The 20176-nt window shown below is 43.9% G+C and overlaps 2 protein-coding genes across 5 annotated transcripts in view; one reads left to right on the forward strand and one right to left on the reverse strand.

Moving 5' to 3' along the window:
* Positions 1-12182, reverse strand: part of USP45 (ubiquitin specific peptidase 45) — a 56413-nt gene extending 44231 nt beyond the window's left edge. For both annotated transcript variants that reach the window (XM_086744399.1, XM_086744398.1), the window contains exons 1-3: positions 12119-12182; positions 2514-2623; positions 341-510 (exon numbers count right to left, since the gene is read on the reverse strand). In XM_086744399.1, the coding sequence (XP_086600525.1) occupies positions 341-510; positions 2514-2613 (270 nt within the window). In that variant the 5' untranslated portion in view covers positions 2614-2623; positions 12119-12182. The remainder of the gene's footprint in view (positions 1-340; positions 511-2513; positions 2624-12118) is intronic.
* Positions 12183-14929: 2747 nt separating this feature from the next.
* On the forward strand, positions 14930-19928 carry TSTD1 (thiosulfate sulfurtransferase like domain containing 1). Of its 3 annotated transcripts, none has more exons than XM_086743880.1 (5): positions 14940-15029; positions 15164-15334; positions 15556-15715; positions 16996-17105; positions 18157-19928. In XM_086743880.1, the coding sequence occupies exons 1-4, from the start codon at positions 14942-14944 to the stop codon at positions 17057-17059; spliced, it is 483 nt and encodes a 160-aa protein (XP_086600006.1). In that variant the 5' UTR covers positions 14940-14941; the 3' UTR covers positions 17060-17105; positions 18157-19928. The 3 variants fall into 3 exon arrangements, with proteins under 3 accessions (XP_086600008.1, XP_086600006.1, XP_086600007.1); XM_086743881.1 differs by having other exon boundaries at positions 16996-17101; XM_086743882.1 differs by lacking the exon at positions 18157-19928 and having other exon boundaries at positions 14930-15029; positions 16996-17425.
* The last annotated feature ends 248 nt before the right edge of the window (positions 19929-20176 follow it).

Raw genomic sequence — 20176 nt, forward strand, 5'->3', positions numbered from 1 at the left:
TGATGCATTTTGCAGCCACAGGGTTCCTGGAGACAACTCTCTGTAAGTGGCAAGAGCATGCAGATGAAGAACAAAGAAAATGCAGGATTGTCACTTACTACTTGTGAAGCCAAACCGCATCGTAACACATAACGCAAACCCAAAACACTGCCAAAAACGAGATAAGAAGAACATCCTACTGCACCGAAGAAGCTGAAGAGCTCTCACAACTAAGCACTGCCACAGGTCACACTGTTTCACTGAAGCTAATGAGATGCCAAACAGACAAGGACGCACACCAGTCGTATCCTTCAGAAAATCAGGGCCGATCCATCTCCATAAATTTACAGCATATGCTTACCTGAAAGCCACATTTGAGACACAACCATATGTCTGAAGGTGCCACAGGCTCACCATCACTCATCCGCCTCTCCTTCAGACATTCTGCACATATCGACCAGACACTCTGAGCTACTGCCCTCTTCACATGATGCACATCCACTGCTTGGCTCACGTGCTGGCAGGTTAAGCCTAGAGAAAACAACACCTATTCAGTTTCAACTATTAAAAATACAAAATATATATAAATAGCTATGAAAGGGAGCACATGTACCCTAAAAGAGTAGAGTCTTAAACGAATTCAGCATTAGGGAAAAAAATAGCAAAGAACTAAACCAGAAAAAATCAGCCAGCTGTTCCCCATATACTGAAGTTTATTAAGGATGTACTTCAGTTTCTCTACAATGAAAATCCTTTTCAAGCCAATAAACGCCACCTCTTAAAAACAGATAAACCTACTTTGTAACAAAGTATAAGGATTATTTCTGCACAAAATTCATTTCCTTGCTTTTTTGTTTTTTGTCAACAGTAGAATACTAAATAAATCTATTTTTGCATATGACAAAATAGGCAGTTGACCTGCTTTTTGATCCATAAAGCAAGATTTTCAAATACCTGTGCATGTCTACTACAACTGTCCATTCTGAACATCAGTACCAACCACCATTCCTCTCTGACATATTTTTTGCACAAATTCCACTACAAAATCACAGAATAACCTAGGTTTGCAGGATCCGCTGAAGGTCATTTTATCCGAAACCTTATTCCTTGCCCTAACTTTTGTCTGTTGCCTTTATCCTTTCACTGTGGGCCTCCTAGAAGAGTGTGGCTCTCCCTTCTCTATAGCTACCTATCAGGCAGTCAAAGAAAGAAACTATACTTTCACTCCTTTGGCTAAACAAACCCATTCCCTTCAGCCACTCTTCACACATCATGTTCTAATCTCCTGAACAACGTGGAGGGGGTGACCCACTGCTGGACTCCCTCTGACAAGTCAAGGTCTTTCTTGTAACAGGGAGCTCACAGCTGGACACAGTACTCCAGACGAAGTTTCAGAAGTGCTGAAAAGATGGGAAGAACCATGTACCTTGCCCTGTGCTCTAGTTAATACAGTCCAGCATAGAGTAGGCACAAGCCACACTGCTTGCTTTTATTCAGTATGTGCATTAGGACCCCCAGGATCTTTTCCGCAAAGCTGGTTTCAAGCCATTGATTCCCACGCTGTAATTCTATGTGGTTATTTTGGCCCAGGTGCCAAACCCTCCACTTGCCATTGTTGAACTACAAGAAGTTTCTACCAGCCCATCTCTTCAGCCAGTCTAGGTCACTCTGAATGGCAGACCTACCCTGCAGTGTATTAGCTGCTCTGCTCAATTTGTTGTCATGAAGATGAAAGAGTGTAGCCTCACAATGACATTACTCAGCTCTCTCAGCACCTTCAGATGTATCACATCTCATCTTATGGACTTCTGCATGTCCAGTTTGCTTAACAGCTCTCAGTCATCTTCTACTCTGGACAATGCTTAAATCCCAGAGTTTGCCACTAGGCTCAGGTATCAGGTAGGACCGAGTACAGAGCTTACACATGAAGACAGAGGCAAAGGATGGATTGAGTTCCTCAGCCTTTTCCCATGTCCAATGTCCCTGGGTCCCCTGCCCCCTCAAGCAGCAGGTGAGCACTTGCCTTAGCCTTCATTTCAACATCACAGTATCCATACAAGCCCATCCTACTCTTCACAAGCCCATCTTACTCTTCACACCTCGCATCAGATCCAACTCTGAGGCTGGCTTACCAAATCCCATCCCTGCACGCTCAGGGCCCCTGCAAGGGCAGCCCAAACCTGCCTCCACCCTCTCTGCCCTTCCTTTTTGCCTCTGAGTTCAGCTGGAAGCTTCCCGTTCAGTCAAGCAGCCGCCTGCCACATGTGCTTGACCTTCCACACACAGCAAAGGACCATTCTCCTGCTCTGAAGAGGTTGTCACTGAAGATCAACCAACTCTCCAGCCCTTCAGGGCAGTCACGTAGTGTAACAACTGATCATGTCATAAACACTTGACTGAAGATATTTCTGTTGTAAATTCAAACAAGAAAAATATTTCATGGTACTGATGATTTTTGGTTCTCATCAGTCAACACAGAAGTTATTAGCCCTCAACCTCAGAGCCAAACATGGATTTACCTGAAATGGATTTACCTGAAATATCATCCGAAGAGTCCTCATCCTGCTGCCTGTTAGGCCTTTTGCTTCTCTTTGGTTTCTCAGGGTTGGCTCTTGATGGATCTTTCACCCGCATCTGTTACTTACTGGGAAAGAGAAACAGGGGTTGCTGCATTGTCCAAATGTTTAATCAAATGTAGTGAGTTAGAACTCTAAAAGCACGAGATCAAATCACACATTCAAACCTCAAAAACACAGTTTTAGGCTTTGACTAATGTCAGCTATAGTGTAACAAGGAGTATGAATGTGTCAGGAATTAATTCTTAGGAATGCCGCAAGATCAGTTAGTTACATTACATGACATTATGAATTGTACCGGTAGCTACAGGGGACACACACTTCCAGGCAGCGGTGTCAAATACCTGAGATACTGAGATTTTAATTCATTTTGTTACTGTAAAGTAAACTACTACAGAGCTTCAGCCATACCTTACCAGAAAAACTTCACTAAAATAAAAGCTTCTCTTCCATAACACGTCTTCCTTAGGGAAGGATTCAGTCACCATTTACCCTTGCACATTCCCTAAAAGCTTCTGAGCAATTTCAAACACTTTAATAAAATACAAGAGTCTTCCAAATCTTATGAAAGTGTCCTGTCCTACGAGTGAGGACAGACTGGAGTACGAGCTGACCCCTCTATCAAACATCAAAGAATCCATATGGATGAAGTCTCTCATAGGAAATTCCAGTCATTAATCAAAAGTCCTATGAGGAACAGAATTAAAGAAAAAATATTGGCCACTAATTTTTTTTTTTAATCCTCAGAGATTTCACCACACCGGTCATTTAATCAAAACCCAAACATGAATTCACTGAAGGAGTGCAGCTGTGCATCACACGAACAGCTTTTGAGGCTTAGTTTACAAGTTGTCTTTTAATTACGTGCTTCATAAAAACAAATGTGTGTTTTCATATACAAAGCATATAAATATAAGACAGTGTCATAATTTAGCCCCGCTTGGGACCAGACTATGCAGTCTCTCTTTCACTCCCCGCACTCTCCGAGGGAACAGGAGAGATAATATAACAAAAAGGCTTGAGGCTTGAGATAAGAACAGGGAGAAATCCTTAAAGTTACCGTTACAGGCAAAACAGAGTTGACTTGGGGAAAACTATTTGTTTATTATTAAAACCAAAGCAGGATAATGAGAAAGAGAACAAGATAACTTCCCTCCACCCTTCCTTCTTCCCAGGCTTAACTTTATATTCAGTTATCTCTACCTCCTTCCTCCGCCCCGAGCGGCACAGGGGGGAAGAGGGAATGAGGGTTACGGTCAGTTCATCACACCTCGCTTTACATGGCTTTTTCCTTCTCAGGGGAAGAACTCCTTACACTTCTCCCCTGCTCCATTGTGGGGTCCCTCCCATGGGCCACAGTCCTTCGTGAACTGCTCCAGCGTGGGTCATCTCTTCCACGGAGTGCAGTCTCTCCAGAACAGCTGCCCCAGAGGGCCCTCCACGTGCCACAGGCCTCCACTTGCCCTGGCGTGGGGACCTCCACAGGCCGCATGTGGATCTCTGCTCCTCCATGGACCTCTATGGGCTGCAGGGGTACAACCTGTTCCACCATGGTCTTCACCACAGGCTGCAGGGGAATCTTGGCCAGGAGCAGCATTACTCCTCCCCCTCCTTCTTCACTGACCTTGGCATCTGCAGCCATTCCTCTCACAAGAAAAATTCTTCAGAACAGGCAGGCAGACGCCTCTCACGTTCTCTTCACATCTCCTCTCTGTTTCTTGTAGCCGAGCTGGCCCAAGTTGGGCTCGCGCCTCCCCCTCTCTGCCCCGACTCCCAGCTTCTTCATATCATCATCATCATCTTTTTTTTATTTTTTTTTTAATTTTTCCCCTTCTTAAATATGTTATCGCAGAGGTGTTATCAGGGAACATTCTGCTACCAATTGGCTCAGCCCTGGCCAGCAGCGGGTCCATCCTAGGCCTGGCTAAGTCCACTGGACAAAGAGGAAATTTCTAGTAGCTTCTAAACAAAACCAACACAGATAGTCAAATATTCATATATTGCAAACCTGTGAGCCATTCTGTCCAGAAAACAAATGACATCTTGTTGCGTACCACAAACAGGTTAATAATGTCACCTGAGCCACCAGTATCAAACATTTTCAACTGTGCTATCTCATTTATGTATAGGAAACCTCTAATATTTGGGAATAGCAAAAGATATATTCTTGTTACAGATCAAGCAGGTAAGTTTGACGAAGTTTAAAAAAACTGTCTACCTAAGTTTTTAAATCTCCTCTGTAGATGCATTTAGACCTTTGTACTACTGAAGCTCTGATAGACATGGGAATTGACCTATATACTGAACTTGAATATTCCCTCTCCTTTCTTATCCATTAAGCCAATCAGCAGAACAGTCATCAATATCGATCCTAGAGCACTGCCATCACCAGTATCTGAACAGCCTTCGCTGGAGTGAAATAGGCAATCTGTACCTCAGAGCTCCTGTTCCAGGTTCCTACAAATCTGGACGGACACCTCTGCATCGGCCACACATACTGTTAGTGCTGGAGGTTTTCTGTGTGAACATATCAATTAGAAATTTACTTTGGACAAGTGAAATGTCTGTAGAGTATGAAATAAAGCTTTACTCTCTGCTTCCTTGCATCAATGGCTTCATGTCTCCTCAACCTTTCAAAATGCATTTCCTTTCTTGCATAATGCTACATTTACACAGCAATCAGCTTATACTATACTAAATACCACAATGTTCTTAAATTATAGATTTCAAAATTTCCTGTACTTAAGAGTATAAAGCTTCAACTGCTTAGACACGCAAGTGAACGATGCCACCAAATTCAGCTTTGCTGATTTTGTAAGTTTGCAACTCATCTTGATACAGTACAAAAGATGTGAATATTCCAGCTCTTGGCTATTTATATTCAAAAAACGTTAGCACACGTAATGTACATCAACAGCCATGCATCGCAGCATCCTTAGAACATGAAAAGGTGATTCAGACCCAAACAATTTCAACTTGGCACCCTATCACATATATCCAAGCTTCATGTGAAACTACCCATCACCACTTGTCGCACTGCTGCTTGACTGAGCACAAGATTCATCGAGACATTCATCAAACTGTAAGGCCGATACAGCTGCTGTTAGAAAACCCATGATTTTACACTAAATTATGTAAAAAGTCTATAGCAAAGACAGCAGAAATGTCCTCCCTAAAGGAACATAGTTGTGCTTAGGTTATTCAACATTGACATAAATGATCTGCGAGTTCATTTCAGCATAACCATTTTTATCTCTTTGGACAGATTATATAAGACTGTCCAAACCACAGATTTCACCCAAATGAAAGTCATGTTCATACCAGCACATTTTGAGAGCTCAGATAACTTCATGAAAGAACAATTATGGGTCTGACCAGCTGAAATACAAGCAAGTCTTTACCACCTGTGAAATCCTGTGGCCCATAGGCCAGGTGATACGATCTGGATCAGAGCACACACAGCCCACCACGGAACCCACTCTCTAGGTCCTTCAAGACATGTGGAAAAGTCTGGTGTCAGCTGGTACCCACAACAACCTAAAATGTGGCATATCTAGCCCAACATAATCAACACGGCATTGGAAATTAACACTGCTATAAGAAGCCAGCGTTCACACCGCAGGTTTGGAAACCTACCGAGCAACTGGGAGAATTTCAGTCTTCTTTCAGTAAGAGGAGGCAGAACAAAAGATAACTGATTAATCTAATGGTCCGTGTTTTCACGAACACACACACAGACAGGCATCCATCAGACAATGTTTACTGACCTGTGAGCTCTTGGAAAAGCCACAGCATATCAAGGACCTAGTCAGTCGGGGTTTGTGCCTGACTTTGAAAAGCACGTAAGAGGGATGAACGGATAAGAGCAATGAGCTACCCAGCACACATCTACAATGCAAGTAGCACAGTATATATGCAGTACCATTTGCCCTTTTCCAGTATATTCGGGGACAGAAAACATTACAACTAAAAGATCTCATTTAACAATTAAAAACATGATCAACATTTCAAAATCAAAACGTTTAAACCAGCAATTTTATTATTATATTTAATTGAGATAAACAAGGAAGAAACCTAAGGTGCTTCAGAAATTACTTCTCAGAAATATTTCAGTTTATAGGAAATAAAAGATTGAGATTTTATTGGAAAGAAAACCCTGAACAAACATAGACCCAAGAAAGCATAAAATATAGCTAAGAAAAAAGCAAGAGAGAAATTCTGTAGCTGTCGACAACAGGCGGAAACCATTCAGGACAAGTAGGCTGAGGAGAAATAAATAGTTTACACAAAATTAATTTCACACACTAAAGATTAGAAACCATGGCAATATTCCTATTATTTGCCTCTTTCCAATACTATTTCCTATTTTTTGAACATGTTCAATGAGTAATTTGTGGCTGCAGTCATCAACTGTAGAGTATCCTAAAGGAGACAGACTCTCCCTCTTTCCCTATGCAGAAAGAAGCCTCCAGGAATCCTTGCTTGGAAGTTTCTTTTTGTGATGGAAAAACAAATAGGGTAAGTTTTTCATTTTGTATACACAAAGTCAAGTCACAGTGCAAACACTACCTGACTAATCAATCTGACAAATAAAAAACCCCTGATTTTTGTGGTAGAAAAAGCTGAGTTCAGAGGGTATGTTAGCTGCATAGACTACTGTGTGTCTACTTGGCACACAGTAAAAATCTTAAGTAGAAATTATGCAGTTTCACAGGGAAAAAAAAAACCTAAAAATAGAAAGAGCTAAATCTCTTCCTTTTAAACAATCATTGCAGACAAAACTAAGAGCTAACTAAGTCCTTGCCAAATGCATTTAGATTCTTTGAGCTCAGCATACAAGACTTTGAAGTGTAATCATCATCACTTGCTATTCTCCGTTTACTTTTTACTTCTTAAAAGACTCCTAATGCCAGTCTGCCTACAAAAAGCTGATCAAGATCAAAAGCTCCTCACTACAACTGCTCATTTCCACCTTTCTAGAAAGAACAAACCACTTCAAAAGCAGCAGAATGATCCGCCCACCTAATTTTAAAAGCTTCAAATTTGACAAAGTGCCAAAAATCAATGCGCTAGACTCGTTAATTTAAATGTAAGGTATGCCTAGACTACTTTAAATCTAAGGTATGCCTGAAATAGTCTATATTTAACAGCATTAATATTTTTACATTTAGAAACGCACCCTCTTCATAAAGTACATACTTAGAAATTAAAAAGAGCTGGATGTAGTTCCTAAAATAAGTAATTGTTATTTTTCAAAATTTTGTATTTTAATGGAAGTTAGTACAGTTAGGACCAATAAAAGATACAAACCCAGTGTGAACTATGATTCACTAAAACCAAACAGGTCATTCCTCTTCACAACATCTTTATGCAAGAGAGGTAGAGAAGCAAACTATGTCTTCACTGGCTATACTTTCCAAAACCTACTCCCATCTTATCGTCTTGCGCTCCTTACTTAGAAGTTGAGTCCCTCCTCCTATAACATTTACAGTTCACTTGCTAAATTTTGAAATGTGCCATCTTAGTGAGTTTCCCCATGCTATACCTTCACTATGATGCCTATAAGAAACCCAAACCAGATCATCAGTATGTTAGAGAAATAACTTGCTGTGCTGACTGCTACCTTATCACTGCTTCCATCTGCTAAGATCCACTTTTTCCCTCCTCTTATAATTAGGGCGCCAGTTCTTCCAGCGAGTACCACATTTTTGTTCTTGTCTGTGTAATACCTATCACAACAGCTTTTCTGATTCTTGATTAACTAAGAGGATTACACTTGCATTACTTGAATGCAAACAACAAGATAAAATGGTGAAATAGCCACCAGCTCATCTAAGCATACTTACTCTATGAAACATAGCTGAGTAAGTCTCCAGGTACTATTTTGGATACGGGTAAGACTCTCCCAGTAGGACTTCCCACTAACTGTGAAACTAGTGTTGTTAATTATTTCATCAGTGAGCACCTGAATTCAAAGAAGCTGGGGCAAATACATTTACCTCAGTCCCTCAATTTATCTCAGGTATCCTGAATTCCAGCTGACTCACCACTTGTGGTGAAACTTTCAAATTAAAATGACACCATTTTCTGTTGCTAATGCCAAAAACCCCTGCATCGCACTGAAAAGGCACAGCATGCGCTGAATACAGCTGTGAAAAATTAGCACTTTCACGTAACTTAACAGAGCTGTCCAGCTGTCAACAGCAGCCTAGCACCAAAGCAAGCAGCTGCGGAACAGCACAGATGTGCAGATTAAGTCCAAAGACCAAGATGCTCCGTAGCACATCTGCGAAGGGTCTCTAAGAGCTTCCATGTAACTGTCAGAGTATAGAAAGAAGAGCCTTGTAGGGGTCAGCAATGACAGATCCTCTGCAGAATTGCTACATGTTTTGATGTAAGCTGCAACTTGATATATTTTGGACGTCTGTTCCGAGCATTACCTGTGGCATTTTGGCTTGCTCGCCGCTAGATCATATGTCACCCAACCAGAGCAAGAACCGCATCCATCACGGTTAGCAACCGGGCAGTGTCACCCATCAGCGGGCTAGGAGACTCAATGCTCTGACAGCCACCGAAACCTTTGCGGCAAACAAGCCCCTGTTGCCTGCTAGAGCAGTAAAAGGACCAGAACTGCTGACTGGTAGTGGCAGCAACACTTCTTCCCCTGGAAAATGTCATCTGAAATCCTGAAAGTGTCATCTCCAAGATTTCCTAGCCCAAAGGCACATCACACATTCTACACCGTCACTGGAGCTCAAACGCCAATCCTGACATTATATTACAGTCCTAAAAGGGCGAGACACTGATGTACTTCTTGTGCAAGGAGCGAGACGGAGCACTTCAGACCACTAAATACAACTTTACTCACATGACAGTAAAAATCCCATAGCATTTCTCACTTTTATAAATCCTTTTTATCCAGCCACCCTGCTAAACACGGTCTGTTTACGATCATGTTTGCTTCCCGCACAATCCGCCTCAGACTTCCTACTGAAACCCACTTGCCACTGAAAAATTACTTCCAAGGATGAACAGCAACCAGATATGTCCAAAAACAGGAAGTAAAATATGCTGTAACTGGGTTTATGACTAAAGTAAATTAAAGGAATAAGCAGGTAAAAGGAGTAGAACTTTGAAGACATACTTCTGGTAGCATCTTATCACAAAGGTCTCATGGAAAATTTCAGGGATACCTGCCAATATCCAACCTCATAAAGCAAACTGCAGCTTTTGCTTATGTTATCCATCCCACCTGAAATGTATTTTTTAAAATTATGAATGCACCAAGAGGGAAAAACATCTGGGCAGATGGGTTCATGGTCTAACATGGATTTTCCTACAAATCCTCACTTCAGAAAGCAAAACACATTAAGTATTGTAAAAAGAGCCATGGCTTATAACTAATGAGGTTGGGCCCCAATTTTTGTATGTGAAAAGGCAGTCAGATTACAGAGCTGGCAGACTATGCACTCCCATGATACAAACACTGATGTAACAGTGCCATCAGCACAGAAAATCTGAGGGCGTAACAACCGAAACAGCTGGAGAATAAGTAGTGAACTCACAATATCTTGGCAGGATAACCATGTGGGCAAAAACGGGGGAAAAAAAAGCGGTCTGAGACGTCACAAGAGAATATGAAGGGCAGTATGAGTGAAGGATGAACTTCAGAGAAATGCTAATTCTGTGAAATCTCAAAAGAAAAAGGAACTGTGGTTGCAGTACAGTGTGTGGGACAGCAGGCTGAAGCCCACACAAGACAACATGTTAAGCTGAGACTCACTCTGTACCTCTGTTTAAAGGGCTGAGTTGGAGAAGATGAAGGATGACAATGGCTGCGCACATCTTCCTATCTACTCTAGAAGGGTGTTGTGGGAGTTAGCTAATTAATGGGGTAAACAGATAAAAGCATAAAGGATTACGGAAAACTAGTTTGAGCTCTTTGAAAGTCAAAGTCTTGCCACTGAGAACAAAATATTTCATTCAATTTTCTTCCTCCACACAAATTGCCCCAGTTTGTTTTGATGACATGTCTAAAGTGGAACAACTTGTCCTTGATCTACAAATGATGCTCACAGCAGAACCCGTGAGACGCTAGCTGCATTTCTGTGAATCTTGCAGAAACAAAACTACAGAGCAGCAGTTCTTCAATATTTCATGAAGAAATCTGACAAAATATTTACAAATGTAGTAAACTGCAGAGCAGTTTCACAAAGGCATATTCCGCTGGCACATGCTCATGCCACTACTATGCTTCCATTTAAAAAGCTAGAAAATGAGAGTGGAAAGAAACCTTTAAACACAAGTCTGCTTTATATGCTTCTATAAGAGGATTATTTAATGGAATTGGAAAATACTTGTAGCTAAAGATGTCACGTAACAAGAATACAGTGCTACACTTGGAGTTATTGCCTTCTGCTTTTATGTTCTTGACGTCTTACTTTATTCTTCTGCATTCGTGTTTAATATGTCGTCGCACCTATCCTGTTTAATTGCACAAGCAGCAATGTATCTATAGCAAGAGCAGGATGAAGGCTGAAAGTGAAGGACATCAACAGCAAAAGACCAAATGAAATTCTAAAAATAACCCAGGCATCAGAGAATCAAAACATTAACTCAAATAAAACGTGCAGAGTTGCAGTTACGGGTCTAAAACACCACGTCCTCAATTAATCGAGAGGACGGTCGCCAGGCTGTCATCTCATCACCAGGCACGTACCGGTTCCGCATCCGCTGAGAACCGAACTTCAGGTGGCGGAGGGTCAGGGCTGTGGGCACACGCACCGCCTGCTACAACACTTGGCGTGGGGCCCCTGCAGCGGCAGCAGGCCGGCGGTGGCATCACCAGGCCGGCATATGCCACGCTGTCAGAGCCGGGCAGAAACAATCACGCCAGCCCCACGACACGGAACCGCAAAGACATATTCCATAACCGCCGTGGCTTGCTAACCCGTCTAATGCGAAGTGAACAGAGCGTATGTTTAAACCCGACTCGAAGGCGATGCTACCGACTCTCTCTCATTTAACAGACCGAGGAACTCGCTGCAGGTCACGCAGACGGCCCGGTGCCGCTGTTTTCACGTCACAGTAGGGTTAACCTGTTTTAGGCCGACAGCGGGCGGTCGGCACCAGCACCTCGTCGCCGGCGACCCAAAACGAGCCCACGCGAGCCGTCCTTGGCCACCCGTTCGGAACACGCGGGAGAAGGGCCGGGCAGGGCCGCCCCGGGCGGTCCCAGCAGAGGGGAGGGCGGCCCGCCCGGCCCGGGGCAGTTCCCCCCTTCCCGGCCGTCCCCGGCCCGGCACAAGCGTCGCGCCCCCTCCCCGCGCCCCGCCCGGCTGCACCTGCGCGGCTCCCCCCGGGACGCGGCTCCGCAGGCCGCGGGCCCGGCCGCCGCCATGGCCGGGCGGATCGGCGCGGCTCGGCTCGGCCCGGCCCGGCAGCACCGGTGGGCACCGAGGCTCCGCGGTCCCCCGGCTCCGCAGGAGGAGCTCGCCGTGGCCACGGCGCCCCCCGAGCTGGGCCAGCGGCCTCCCCCCCTTCCCGACCCGAGCGCCCCGCACTCACGGAGCGGCGGGCAGCAGGCAGGCGGGCGGGCGCGGCGGCAGGAAGCGGCGGAGGAAGCTGGGCCACAGCCAGGGCCGCTCCGCTCCGCTCCGCCCGGCGCGGCCCGCCCCCGGCCTCGCCGCCCGGCTCCCCGCCCCGACCGCAGCCCGGACGGCTCCCCGCGGGCCCCGGGGCAGCCGGGGGCAGGGGGCGTGGAGTGTGCGGGGCAAGGGGGATCCGCCGGTCCGAGGGCAAAATGCGTCTCCCGGGCAGAAAGGGCGGCGGGGACGCGGGGCTGCCCGTGGCTGCCAGCCGGGCGGGAGCGTACCCGGGCCCGCAGAGAGGCAACAGGTAGCGGCAGGTCTGGCTGCGGGGCAGCTGAGAAACTCACGGCAAAGAAGGGAGGGGGGTGCAGAGGAAGGGAGACATGGTGGGGTACCTTTGCTTCTGAATTTGGCGGGGGTCTTGCTGAGAGAGCTGGAGGTCCTGCACTGGATTTGGTGCATGCGGGGAGCACGGTAACAGGTTTGCCTGTGTGCAAGGGTGCGGGTGGTCGTACCCAGAGGTCATGCAGAAGGGTCTGGGCCCTGCGTAGATTTTGAAGGTAGCCACCGTCGGAGGGACTGGAGGGAGATGAGAATCAAAGGTGTGTATCCCCGCTGAGGGACAGGCAGAGCAAGGGGTGTCCAGCACAGGAAGGAAGAGCTTGTAGAAACAGAGGCTGAGATTAAACTCAGCCTGTGGCTAGACAGCAAGGGGAGGGGGGCTTTATTTGGACAGAAGGCAAACCTGAAGTAAGGACTGAAAGACAGTAGTTTTACTGGAGTAAGACTATCCACTGATAAGGCATAAAGAAAGGGGGAAAGGGTGAAGTTGCTGGAGCACCCTTCAAAAACCAAGGATGGGAGAACCTGTAGTGGAACCGCTGATGAACAGCCTGAAAGACTGGTTAGAGAGGAATGCAGAAGTCATTGGACCAAGCAAAGACAAAATGTCAAGAAGAGAGTTGTTGAAAGAAGTTGACAGATTAAACAGGATTTGAGATAGGTAGGAGGAATTCTTTAGGCACTTCCATGACAGTAGTGACGACTGAGCACAAAGATCTGCAAGCAGACCGCAAACCCTGTAACAATTGCCCAGACATGGGTTGTGAACACCATGTTCACGGAGTCTATATATGAAAGGGAGAAAAGAATATGGGACAATAATCTGAAACAAATTGAGAACGAGTCCTTCCTCCTCCGCACAGGAGAGATTAGAGAATTATTGCACAGCAAGAGCAATAACTAGAGTAAAAGTTTAAAGGAAGGGAAAGTGAATATGTGTGAAAGGAGGATAGTGTGGTGTGAAGGGGAATGTGTTAATTTAGCACAGGAGAGGAGAATAGAAATACCTGGAAGAGGTAGAATGTCAGGGCACTGGCAGAAGGGGAAGGCAAGCAAAGGAAGGGGAAAAGATGAAATGAGAAAACGTTTCCCAAAGGAAATTGTTTTAATTCTGTGCAGAGAGTGAGGACAGCAGGCTTTATGCATAGGTTCCTGTTGTATTGGGATATAAAGTAGAGTTGCATGTTAAGAAAACAGATTTGTCACAGAAATCAGCCGGGTACCCAGCTTTCCTCCAGAAGCACTGAACAGCACAAAAACAGAGCCAAAGAAAGCCAATGTTGAGATTGAATCGTGTCTGGGGTTTGGTAATGAGAGAAAATGAAGAGTCAAGGGCAAAGAAGAAAGAAACAAAAAGAGTAATCAGCAATCAGAGGCATGAAAGAAAGGAGAAAGCAGAGAGGGAAGGCCAAAAGCAAAGAGTAAAGCATGGTGAAGAATACTATGGGAAGGCTGAAAAGTTTGTGGGGGGAAAAAAAAACATGATAGAAAAAGAAGGTGCAGTAACAAAAAAAAAAAAACAACCTGTGGTTGTTATTTTACTACAGATAAAATATAAAGTAAATTATACTTCAAAAGATAATTTATAGAAGTAGTGTGTTCTACCCATACCTTCTTGAAAGTGGAAATGCATAAAACTTCTACTCATATGTAGATATACTGCTTCAAAGAGACAATTTGCAAATGCTTGACAAGGAGGCCATATGGAGAGGCTGGCAGAAGGGCAGCTAGTGAACCAGTTATACGTGCCAGGTTCAATTTGTCACACATTACAGTACTGAGAAATATTTTGTTCTCATTTTGAAAAGGAAGACTCCCATTAGCAAAGATTCAACAACATACTCCTCAAAATGCATCTTTTACGAAGATAAAAGATCCAGCACACCCGACTTGAAAGACTGGAACCGCTGGTACGTAATGTGTCTACAAGGGTATGCAGTAAGTACGGAGTACTGATTTACAACGTGTTGAACAGAACATTTATCCGCTTAAAGCCTGTCTTGGCCATCAGTCCTTGGGGCTGGAAGACTGACTGCTTCCAAAAACAAAGCATATTGAAACTCAGGATGTGGTTATGACCCTTGGACCACAGCTCCTGTGGCCGTTAAGGCAACGGTGGCAACAACGAAAGCAGTGCAGGCCAGTGCTAAAATCACCTTTTCTAATCAGGTGTAACACTGAGGGGCTTTTTAGGAATTGCTTGGAGTGGATTTGGCATCAAAATTCCTCATCCCTGTTCAGTCTCCCAGCCTTTGGTACTCTAAGGCTAACCAGTTTTTAACCCAGCCTGGCCACCCTGGTGGTTCTGTGCGGGCCGAGGCCGCGTCAAAGCCTCCCGGCCCCCGCTGCTGCGGAGAAGGCGGTGCCGCCCGGGGCGGTGTCTCCTCCGCCGGCGGGGCCGGGCGGCAAGCGGCGGGGAGGGCCCGGGCCGGCGCCATCTTGGGAGGCGGGCGGATGGGGTCCGGGGGCCGGGGCTGGCGGCGGGCTGCGCAGGCCCTGCGGGCGGCGAGTGGCGGCGGCTGGTGGCGGGCGGGAGCGCCCGGTGAGGCGAGCGGCGGATTGGCGGGCGGGGGGAGCCCCGTGTGAATGTGTTAAACGAGATTAGGGGCGATGGGCTTTCCCTCGGAGAGCCGGGGCCTGCCCTGGGCTCACGGGCTGCGCCTCTCTGACTCTCAGGGCCCGGGGCGGCGGCTGCCGCCAGCCGCAGGCTCTGCGCCGGCGAGCCGCCCAGCCTTTCCTACCGAGAGCTCAAAGACTTGAAGACGACCAACGTCCTCCACATAGACGTGCGGGAGAGGTGGGAGATCGACAGATTTGGGAAAATCCCAGCGTCCATCAACATACCGTGTAAGTTATTAACACTGCTGTGTGGAGACGTTGGGTGTTGCCCTTTGCTTGATGGTCAAGTCTGTGGACGAGTGGCAACGACTGAGCTGTGCTAGACAGCTGCTAGTATGGTGTGAGGCTGAACTTTTCCTGCAGAAGAATGGGAAGCCTTACGGTGTAAGCCAGTCTGTGGATGGAGAATAAACAAGACTTTTTTTTTTTTTTTCCTCTGTATTTCCCAGTGGGTGAATTAGTGGAAGCTCTACAAATGGACCCAGCAGAGTTCAAGGAGCAGTACAATCAAAAGATGCCATCCAAGTCAGACCCTGTGGTTTTCTCCTGTTTGGCAGGAACAAGAAGTAAACAAGCACTCGGTTTTGCCATGTCCTTGGGCTTCAGCAGGTATGTCTTGTATACATAAGGATAGGATTAATGTGGCCTCCCCCCGTGAAGCAGAACTTGTACTAGGCTTCTTGTGGGCAAGGGTAAAAATTTAGACGTGGAATATGAACAAATTGACTGGTATCTGAGTTAGACACATCTTCTTGTCTTCACTGAGTCTTGAAAGATGCTGTTGGGTGTTCCAGTAAAGTGAGGTATATCGCTCTGTGAAACAGCCCCTCAGCAGCTCTGCGCATGTGCCACGGGTGACGCAATCTGCTGCAAGACTGTGCTGCCACTGAAGGGTCCTTCTGGCCCTTAGGGCTCCCTTGCTGAGATGTTGCTTCCTTATACAGCTGAGACACAGGATGATTGGAAAGGCAGAGAACTGCTTGCTTTGGTAGAAGCACAATCTTAAATAGCTTATGGAACCACACCCTTTGTTAAATCACAGTTCTACCTGTACAGTTCACTGTTGACAAAGTACACCGTCAGTTTCCATAAAGTACTGGTGAAGGCAATGGCTAAAAAGACAAGAAGATTGTAGAGTGAAAGCAAAAGCAGTGTTTGGCAGAACTGTTACACCAGAAGGTTCTTCACTGGCTTGAAGACTGCAGATAGAATTTTTAAAATTGGTTGTTTGCTCATGTTTTCACTGAACGGCAATTCATGAACTGGAATATCTCTGCTAATTCTAGTCAAAAGTATGGAACCGCATTCTTGTTTTTGTAAAAGTATTGTTTTAGTAAGTGCAAAATATCCCCCATTATCTGTTTTTCATGCTGCCTGATTGAAGGAGTCAGTATTGTTTTGCATGGTGGGTTTTTCTTTTCCAGAGTTTAGTTTTGTGCAGGCTTATGTCAGATCTATAGAGCATGTAGGTTTGCAAGGAAGTAAAGATCAGCGTGCTGCACTTATTTTATGATATCTGAAGTATTAGATATAATAACATGTAAGTCTCCCATCACAGTGAGTCTGTTCTCTTTTAAAAAAATAAGTGACAAACTGTTTCATTGATCGGGCTGCTACTACTTGCTTGATGTTTGATCTCCAGCATTGTGTCATTTGGAAGAAAAGAGTTACAGAACACACTGCATGGAAGCAGGCAGTATTAGAGTACAAGGAATGTCTGTCTGACTCATTGAGGTTAGGTACGAGTGTATTTGATTTCAGATAATTTCTGTATGGTTTTTTCTCTGATTTTTGTTGGTTGGTTGGTTTGGATTTTTTTTGCCATATCCTCTTAGATATCTTTTTCAAGAAGAGTCCTTCTTAACGTTATGCCTTCTGCCTATTTTCAGAGTTCAGCAGTATGCTGGTGGCTTTGAGGACTGGGTAAAACACGAACCTCCAGAGAAAAAATGAAGATGACTACCCCAACCCTGGCCCCGTCAAGGCTTCAGGATGGTTTGTAGGTTTTAGCATTCAAACTATGTGCATTCCACTTCCAGAATACAGCCCACTCCTGTTTTTTTTTTTTTGTGTAAATGGACATTCACCTTCAAATAGCAATGCGTATCAGCTGCATGGTTTAAATTGTATCTAAAGACCATGACATGAACAGAAGATGTTAAATTTGTTCAGTCTTTACTTTGAGTTGTGTTTTTTGGTGAAAGTATGTGAAGAGAACCTTAACAGCTTATTATGTTTACTAAGATTTTTGTATTATGCCATTTATGACTGTTTAAACCAATGATGATAGGACAAATAAAATTATCCTTTCCGAAGTAACTGTGTTGGGTAGCTTGTTTAGAATAGTTAAATTGCAGATATTCTAATGGAATTGGAGTAACTGCCCTAAAGCACAGATTTATTATACTTATGTGTACCTGGAGTTTTAAAATAGTTGCTGTAGTATCAAAGAGTACAAGTAAAGTATAAATTTTTAGGTTTGTACTATGTGATTGCAAGGCCAAAACTTCACTACTGGTCAGAAAATACAAAGGAAAACTAACTTGATGCTCAAAACACTCGCTGTTCAAAATGTTATGAATCCTTATTTTAAAACTATATCAATGTTTTTATGCAGATTTGCTTGTGAGCACAAATTGCTATAGCATTCAGACAACAACTTCTGTTCCCTCAGCAGCTCGGGATCAAGTGAGAACTTGACTATATTTGAAGTTATTATTACAGAGATGTAATCATTTTAAGCTGGAAAATTTGAGGTGTCCAAGGAAGTTACTAAACTCCCTTCTTTTATGTGCATTAATTTGCATATCTTAAACTTAAAAAAACCCCAAACAGATCCATCCCATCCCCACCTATAAATTTGCATAGTCATAATTTTAAGGATTTTTTTGTTGTTGTTTTTTAAAGCTGTTAGTAGTTCAGGGGAACTAGCAAAAGTAAATCGTTTTGGCCTCTAGAAGATGTCAGTCCTAGCACAGAAATTCCGGACTCTGCAGGATGTCAGGAAAAAGGAATTAAAATTTCTGTTTCTGCTTTAATCACTGTTGCAGGCAATGTACTCTTCCATTCTGACAGTGCAGTCTGCATGGTGAGAAGAGGACCTGAAAAATACACCCTTTCAAGTTTGGAGAACAGAGGAGAAAGAGTAACTAATCTTACTAGAATTTTATTTCTAGTAAGCTCTGCAGTCATTTGTTTCTAGAGAACTGCTGTAGTTGGCACAGTCAGCTGGGTTAGCTGTGCTGTCCTGACGGTGTATCTTAGAGAGGTTTCTTTTCTCTCATCTTAGCTAATAATTAGAGACACTGTAGTGTAGCTGTCATAACAGTGAGTAATTAGTGCAATTTTTCTTCAAAGTATCATTGACTTTCTAGCGGTCTTATTGCTATACTTTATTTCCAACCCATAAAAAAAACCCAGACAACTTAAGAACCAGAATTTAGAATCACTTCCAAAATACCGGTTTTGTTTGCCTGATGAATTAATGGGAGCAAGATGAAATTAAAATGCCAGGATAAGTATGAGTGTACCTTGTTGTGGTCAATTACTCTGCAGTTCTCACTATCTTACTCTTGAAAGCTCTTTTTCAGACTGGATCAGGAGCAGTAACAGATGCCAGCAGTTTTGTTGGATGTCACCAAATCCTATGATCTATTAATTTTGCCTGTTTAACATGATGTAGACTGACAGTTTCACAGTGCTGTGGGCATACAGTCAGAGGGGCAACTGAAGCCCGCTCTTGGCTGCACTGTGCCAGGCCTCACCAGGACTAATGATGCCTTTTGATCTAGATCATTAGGTCAGATTGTATAGAAAACTTGAGACACACTGAAAATATTTAGCTAAATGTGTAATTACTCATACCTAGCTGTATTGACCAGGCCACCAAACGTCAGTATACAGATGAACAAAGCAAGGAGATCTAATCAAATAAACTTAGTCATGATTTAGTTCTAAGTGGCCAATGCTTTCTTTTGTAGCTACATTTGTTTGTTCGGGAACATCTAAAACTCTATAGCCACGCAAAATTAACAACAAACAGTTATTTGGGTCACACCAAGATCTGTCTAGCCCCTTATTTTCTGTTTGGCAGCAACTGGAAATAAACATCTGATGGAGAGCATAAAACAGGGTAAGTATGTAGCAATACAATCCCCAGACTATTCTCAATTACAACTCTCAGTGCTTTGGCGCTTCCTCCAGGCTTTGCATATCTTGGTGTATTTGACTATTTGTAAATTTTCAACACAAACTCACAGCAGGCTGCATTGGATTTAACAACACATTGTGAGAAGAAGTCTTTCCCTTTGTTGCTTTTCAAGTTGCTGTGTATTTTTTTCATCGGATGCTCCTGCTGCTTCTGTCAGAAGTGATGAACAGTTGTCACCTCATCGGTCTTCACACCACTCATGATTTTTCTAGACCTCTGTTATTTTTTCCCAAGCTGAAGAGTTGTGGATTACTTCTTTTAATAGGAAAGCCACTGTATAACTCTTTAAAAATTTCCATTAGTTTTTATTAGTCTTGGTAGTTTTTTGCAAGGTGTTTTACTCTGTATCTTCCTTATGTGGATATAATTTGCTTTTCAAATGATGCTTTTTGACTTAAATTAACTTGTCTGATCCAGTTCATTTTGCCTCCTAGATTTTTCCTTACATCTTTTTGGCATAGATGGCCTGTGTTTGCTTTGACACTCTGCTGTCAGCTGTAGCTATATAATCTGTGAAGACTTTCAACTACCTTTCTTTTAATGAGACACCGCATTTTTATGCCTTTCTCCCTTTTGAAATGAAGCACAATAAAGGTGATTTTTTTTTTTTTTTTTTCCTGTCTGGTTGATAGCAAAGCTGTTGAATTCACATTATGTTCCATTTCCCTTTGTTACAATTTACATCTTTCTTTTTGTAACTATCATCATCAAATCCAGTTCCTTTGACTGCACTTTATTGCCTTTCACTGTCTATACTGGAATCAGAGCTGGTAAAACTATCCTCATCTCTCCAGTAGAGAAATTACTTAAGATACTGCTGTTTACCATCAAGAAGTGCCTGGTATTTTAGCTGCAAAGTT

The sequence above is a fragment of the Chlamydotis macqueenii genome, chromosome 3 (assembly GCF_036417535.1).
Source record: "Chlamydotis macqueenii isolate bChlMac1 chromosome 3, bChlMac1.mat, whole genome shotgun sequence".
NCBI lineage: Eukaryota > Metazoa > Chordata > Aves > Otidiformes > Otididae > Chlamydotis > Chlamydotis macqueenii.